The 6888-nt window shown below is 38.3% G+C and overlaps 2 protein-coding genes across 2 annotated transcripts; both read left to right on the top strand.

The window, feature by feature from the left end:
- The first annotated feature begins 1083 nt into the window (after positions 1 to 1083).
- On the top strand, positions 1084 to 2223 carry LOC131066056 (uncharacterized). Its single transcript, XM_058000730.2, has one exon. The coding sequence runs from the start codon at positions 1084 to 1086 to the stop codon at positions 2221 to 2223; it is 1140 nt and encodes a 379-aa protein (XP_057856713.2).
- A 1059-nt stretch (positions 2224 to 3282) lies between these two features.
- On the top strand, positions 3283 to 4599 carry LOC131066055 (uncharacterized). Its single transcript, XM_058000729.2, has 2 exons — positions 3283 to 3743; positions 3864 to 4599. The coding sequence occupies exons 1-2, from the start codon at positions 3283 to 3285 to the stop codon at positions 4597 to 4599; spliced, it is 1197 nt and encodes a 398-aa protein (XP_057856712.2).
- Positions 4600 to 6888: the final 2289 nt, after the last annotated feature.

Here is a 6888-nt window from a genome sequence, read left to right on the forward strand (position 1 = left end):
CCATTGGAAGGGAATTGGGGTTCTACCAGTTGCACCGTTTTGACTACCTTTCATGGATATGACAACACATGTTTCCTACCATTGGAATCTGCCTGGGGTTCTTCCAATTTAAAGCCCTGCATTCCATTTCGCATTCTTTCCGCATACATATCCTCCCAACCATTTGTGCCACACAATTAATACACCTCCACTTCTTCTTTTCGTCTTATACCTTCTCATTGTAACAAACCACTACTCTTGTATTTCTCTCAGATCTCCAACGCACTTGCTCCACAAATGTCAGATTTGCAAAGGGCTAGAAAGAAAGAACAAAAAAGGATCTACTATGCAAAACATAAAGAAGAAATTTCATTAAGGCGGCGAAACAAACGCCTTCATCGTAACATTGATACCAATGTTTTGCAACCATTGCCAACCCTGGTTGCATCTCGCTCTTCAGCCATCCCCATCCCTCACATACCGCTGCCCTCTTCTGAACCCCATCCATCAACTGTGCTCCAACCACATTCAAGTCAACCCACCCAATCTACTGCACAATCCAGCCAACCCCACATGCAACCGTTGCCAATTAATCTGCAAACAAATGCTACATCTAATGCTACAACAACACCAATCTCATAAAATCTCAAATCTTCTGCATTTACAACTGCACTAGCTTCTTTCCGAGCAAGGATTGACAACTTGTCGCATCTACAGATATGTACAATCTACAAAGAGAAGTATGTTGGTATGCATGTCAAATTAACTCAGCCTGCTATCATTTGCACAAGATGTTATAATGAAAAGGGTGTTCACAGATTCTCTATTGCAAACAATATGGACCCTGGCGAACAACCCTTCATTTTAAAACGGCTCTCACAAGTAGAACAGATGCTTATAGCAAGGATTGCTCCTGTTTTACAAGTAAGCCATGCCAGAGGTGGTCAATACAAATATACAGGGCACACCATTAATTTCCCACAAGACATTTCAGAAATAGCAACTACTTTGCCCCGCAAATTCCAACATTTGGAAGTTGTGATTATTCGAAGGACAAATCTTTAAGGAAAACAATATGATTGTTATGTCAACAAGTTCCATGTTATGGACGCATTGCATTACAAAATTCAACATGACCAATACTACAATGATGTTATCATTGATGATGCAGCTGTTGATTTATTGCCAGAAACATCTACCGATATATCTGAATTCTTGCATGTCCTTCCAAATTCCTTTGATTTGCAACCACCTTCGCCAACACAAGAGCAACTGTCTAATGATGATGAAGTTGAATTGCAGACCACATCATCATTCATCCCAAAACTGCCATGTTCAGCCCCTGAACTAGATGCCATTAAAAAGATATTGCACCTTCATACAAATGATCAAAATGTTGCACCTTGGCCTGAAATAAGTTCCTCACCCATTAATGAATACAACACTGAAGGCTTGTTTACTATGGCTTTCCCAACATTGTTCCCAAGCGGATCCGCACTACCACTCCAACCAAGGACAAAACATGTCCACTTGCATGAATATGCTTTGCACTTGATAAGATATCATGACCAAAGGTTTGGACATCATGTCAGGTTCAGATATTATCTTTACAATCTACTTATGAGACACTGTACCCAGCAAACAGCTTCAGTTTTCCTATGCACCAACTTAGAAAACTCCATCCCAACTACTTTACAAGCTTTGCGTGAACAGCTCCATTCCACACCATCCGATCAATTGCCAAACCAATTAATGCATTTTGCAGCTTCTTTGCGAGGTACAAGAGTTTATTGGAAAAGATCACGCAAGGATCTCACTGCAATGATACACCAATTGGGAGCACCTACATTATTCTTCACATTAAGTGCAGCTGATACCAAATGGCAAGAACTACATAAATTGTTTCCACTTAACTTGTCTCCAGAATTCCAATCCACGAAGAAGCAATTTATACGAAACATTGTCCACAATCCACACATCACAACATTGTTTTTGCATTTTAGATTCACAATATTCTATGAGGAGATTATTGACAAGCTTTTCAAAGCTAAAGACCATTGGTACAGGTACGAATGGCAACATCGTGGGTCCGCACATATACATGGCTTCTTGTGGTTACCAAATGCTCCTGATATGGACAAAATAGACTGGTCTAACCATGAAGTTGTCCAATCAGCTAAGTCCTTTTTTGACAAGTATGTCACAGCATGGAATCCTCGCAACCAAATTGGCCAAGCCAACTGACTGCACACTGCTTCACTCTTTGATCCCTGCATGGCTGATACAAACCAAATTCTATCCACTAACCCTCTCTCTGACTATGAGGAACTCGTCAATGTTGTTCAGCGACATACAAAATGTTCTGCCCACACTTGCTAAAAAAAAAAAGGCTTAACCCTCCATTGTCACTACAAAGCACCTTAGCCCGAGCAAGATTTTTCAACACTAATTGTTGATACTGCCAACAACCCATCATATGAACCAGCAAGAAATGATAGTCGTTTGAACATTCACAATCCAATCATGCTTGCAATATGGCGTGCAAATATTGATTGCCAGCCCGTTTGTTCCAAAATGGCTGTCATACAATATATCTCTAAATATGCTGCAAAAATAGAACAAAAGTCAGTAGGCTATGTTGACATCCTACAGAAAATAGTTGCTACAACTAATACGCAAGATACCATCTTGCTGACATACCAAAAATTCATGATGGGGATAGTTGCTAATCGTGACATCAATGCACAAGAAACTTGCCATATGTTGCAAAAACTCCCATTGATAAGTTGTAGCCGACATTTTGTCTCCCTTAATGTCAGCAGAAAGGCCCTCCATCGAATTGTTGAACAAAATGACAATGCCGAACTTTCCAAATCTTATATTTCTACTTATATGGAAAGACCTATTGAATTGGAAAGCATCTTGCTGATACAATCAGCACAACAATTTTCATACAACACCCAACGAAAAAAGCATCAATGGCAAAAACTCCAAAAACAAGCAATTGTCAATGTCTACCCGCATTTTAAAACCTCTCCACCTGAGGTTGATGACAACTTTGAAGCCTACTGTTGGAGTGAGCTTCTCTTGTACAAACCATTTCGCAATATTCCAACAGATATAGGTACATCACCTGCTCAAATCATTGCAAATTGGAAGCTATTGTACATACATGGTTACACACGTTGGCATATTTATGGAATAGAACATGAATGCATAACTGAAAATGACATCGACTCTGATGGTGATACTTTCTTATATTCACACAATGAAGACCAATATGAATGAGAATACCTTTCCCAAATGGGTGCTTCAAACAAAATCAATGTAAATGATTTCCAAATGCTGGGTAGACGCGATTACGATATTAACTTTGATTGGCATGCCCCTTATCCCACTGATCCACTTCATCATACTGTTGTTACCTTCATTTCCACTAATAAAATAAATTGCCAGCCTAGCATTCTCCAGCCAGCTTCTCCTCCCACTACTTCGTTCCCCTTAGCATCAAAACAAAAAATTGCACTTGAACTCATTCTTGCCCATTATGCATCTCCTGGAACCCCGCCTCCACTCTATATGCTTATACAAGGCACTGCAGGCACTGGTAAATCATATTTGATACAATGCATTAGAAATAGACTTAACCTTTCCACAAATATACAACTCAATCCTTTGCTTGTGCTTGCCCCAACTGGCGTTTCTGCATATAATATCCAAGCAACAACTATTCATGCTGCCTTGCGCATCCCCCTTAGAGATATGTAACCTTTAACAGGGCAGTCTTTGATGCTCTTCCAAGAACAATACAAACACTTACAATATATACTAATTGATGAGATGAGCTTTTTGGGTCCTAAATTGCTTTTGAAAATTGACAACAGATTACGTCAGGCATTCCCTCGCCAGCAACACGAACCATTTGGAGGCCTCTCAATCATCCTTGTAGGCAACCTCAGCCAACTACCTCCAGTGATGGACAAGCCTTTGTATGCCTCACATTCTACAACCCTTGCATTATGGCGCTCCTTTCAAACTGTTGTTACCTTAGATACAAGTTTCCGACAACAAGGTGCCTCAAACATCCAACAACAATTTCGTGCAATCTTGCAAAACATTAGAAATGCCAATCCACTCCAAACAGATTGGGAAGCGCTTATGTCTCGATCCTCTTCCAAACTGCCTATAGATCATAACAAGCACTTTGACAATTCAATTCATTTGTTTGCAACAAATGCATCTGTCAAACACCACAATACTAAAATGTTAAAACAATTACACTTACCTGTTGCAAGATGTCTCGCCCAAAATTCAAGGCAAACAAACCCTGAATATAATAATGATGAGCAACTTCCTTTAGAATTGCTCCTCTCCCTTAATGAACAAGTTATGTTGATTGCTAATCTATGGATACAAGCTGGTTTGGTCAATGGATCATTAGGACAAATCAAATCCATTATCTATGATACAGATTCCAGACCTCCTAACTTGCCAAAGTATGTGGTTGTTGAATTCAAAAATTATTCTGGCCCTCATTGGGACAATGCAAATCCAAAATTTGTCCCTATACCACCTATCACTCGAGGCAGCTACACCCTGCTCCCCCTTGCAATGGCTTAGGCCCTTACTATTCACAAATCCCAAGGCCTCACTTTGGACAAAGAGCAATAGTCGACATTGGCAAGGCTGAAAAACAAGGGTTGACCTTCACTGCACTGTCACGAGTGAAGTCTCTTCATGATCTAAGAATAGAGCCACCTTTCAGTTTTGAAAGATATTCAAAATTACAAAGCAATGCTTATACAACTATGAGGAAAAAAGAGGAAAACAGATTGACTGCTCTCTCCATTCAGATATCTGCATCGCCTCCCCACCAACAACTCTAATATCCTACAGAATCAGGTATGTCGCTCCACCAAATTCCTACCACTCCACCCTTTTGCTTTTGGGTTTCTCCACTCTCCTCGTTACTTGTATACATTTGGTTTCATAGCATCGATTGTTTTCTTGTAGGTGTTGTTTCCCCTATTCGTCCACACCTTGTTGTTCGTTGCATGCACCCACATTGTAGGCTTCTCTTCCTCCACCTTCCCCATTCCGCCATTACACCCCTGGTAACAATATATCTATCAACAACTCTTGCTCTGGTCATTTTCATTTTGAAAAATATACTTTGCTGCTCTTTGCACCTATAATATACTGCTTAATATGAACTCCCCATCACTGCACTTCCCTACACTGGTTAACTTTGTTACAACATAATTGCATTGCAACTAACACCTCTTCCACCTGCACCGCATTCTATATTTTATTTACAGTTTTGTCTAAAACACTTTTACATACATTAATACTAACTTTCCATGTCTCTTTCACATTTAGCTTCATTCTCATTAAATACAACTTCAATTGTTTATTGTTACCTCCTCTGCTATACTCAATCTACTAAGATAAACTTATAAAAAAGCAACCTCGCTCTGCCAGGTACGTTTAACTCGCTGTCCACTCCTTTATTATACTTCTTTTTCCAACTTAACAATCTATTTTTCTCTAATGCAACCCTTTGCAATGCAACTCCACCTCTTTTGTTAAAACATAAACACTTTTCCAATGCAGTTTCCCTCCGCTTGGATAACTCAGTTTTGGTTCTGCTAAAATCAGGTACATTCAACCCACTCTCCCCCCTTCCTCTTCTTTGTTTCTGTTCTAACACCTGTCCATTCAATTTGCAAAATTTTCATCATCAATATATATATATATATATATATATATATATATATATATATATATATATATATATATATATATATATATATATATATATATATATATGTTACAAATCTGCTATTTTTTACATCTATGCTATGCAACCCATTGACAGTGCTATTTCCTCTCAACGTATCCCTGGTGAGATACCATGATGAGACCTTCTCTACATGACACATTTTTAGAATTTCTTTATGCAATTTACTATGTGGATGTTTTATATTACCATGTAATCTACTCTTTAACTTAAAAACTTCCTTATAACATTGCTTCCTTCCAAAAAATATACACATTTACTTCATTTTGCAGGTCTCCTTTGGCCCAGAAAAGGTTACATTTTCCAGCCAATTTAGCAAATTTTGGGTGAAACAAAAGGTAAAGTCCTTCCAAATAATCACTATAACTTGCTGCTATGATCTCTACATTTAACAAACTTATATTCATTCCTGTTTATTTCACATCCACACACACTCTATATAAACTTTTTTTTTACGTTCCCAATACAGTTAGCCGTCATCTCTTGCACATTCCACACAAACAGTGAAAGTCCAATTACAAAATAGGCCCCTCACACGGAAGGTACGCTCTGATTCCTCTCCACCTCTCCTCTATACTTAATATACAAATTATTCCAACTAATAGCTGACTTCAATTGATTTCGTCACCCCTGCAGGAATCTGTTCCAACCAACTGTACATTGCTCTTGCAGCTTCCTCTGCCAGATTTATATAAAATTATTGTGCTCTTGCACCTTCTCGGATCGCCTATCGGCGCACCGTTGCAGGCACTAAACTTGCAACTGCTAATTTTTAAATATCTTACGATATAACCTTTTCTCAATGTAACATCATTGAATATAATATAGGAATAATCACCTCTTTCAACTTAAAACCAACGCTTGGTGTACATATCTATTTCTCATAGATACAATTGGCATTACACAAAATAGAAAATTAAAAATTAAGAACAAATATATATAAATAAAATTTTCTTTTGAGGTACTGAACACAATCTCACTTCCTAGTATTTTAAGTGATAGAGCATAGAGATTCGGGTATCTTTTAAAATAATTTGAGCCACAAATTGGGCGAAAGATTTTTCCGTACTATGAATATAATCATTATTTTTAGTTATAAAAGATCCTCA

Source organism: Cryptomeria japonica, chromosome 11 (assembly GCF_030272615.1).
Source record: "Cryptomeria japonica chromosome 11, Sugi_1.0, whole genome shotgun sequence".
In the NCBI taxonomy this organism is placed as follows: Eukaryota; Viridiplantae; Streptophyta; class Pinopsida; order Cupressales; family Cupressaceae; genus Cryptomeria; species Cryptomeria japonica.

Bases quoted from the DNA above. Each gene is read 5' to 3' on its own strand.
- LOC131066056 (XM_058000730.2), top strand. From the start codon at position 1,084: ATGGACGCATTGCATTACAAAATTCAACATGACCAATACTACAATGAT.
- LOC131066055 (XM_058000729.2), top strand. From the start codon at position 3,283: ATGGGTGCTTCAAACAAAATCAATGTAAATGATTTCCAAATGCTGGGT. The intron at 3,744-3,863 runs GTAACCTTTAAC...AATTGACAACAG, and splicing joins CGCATCCCCCTTAGAGATAT to ATTACGTCAGGCATTCCCTC.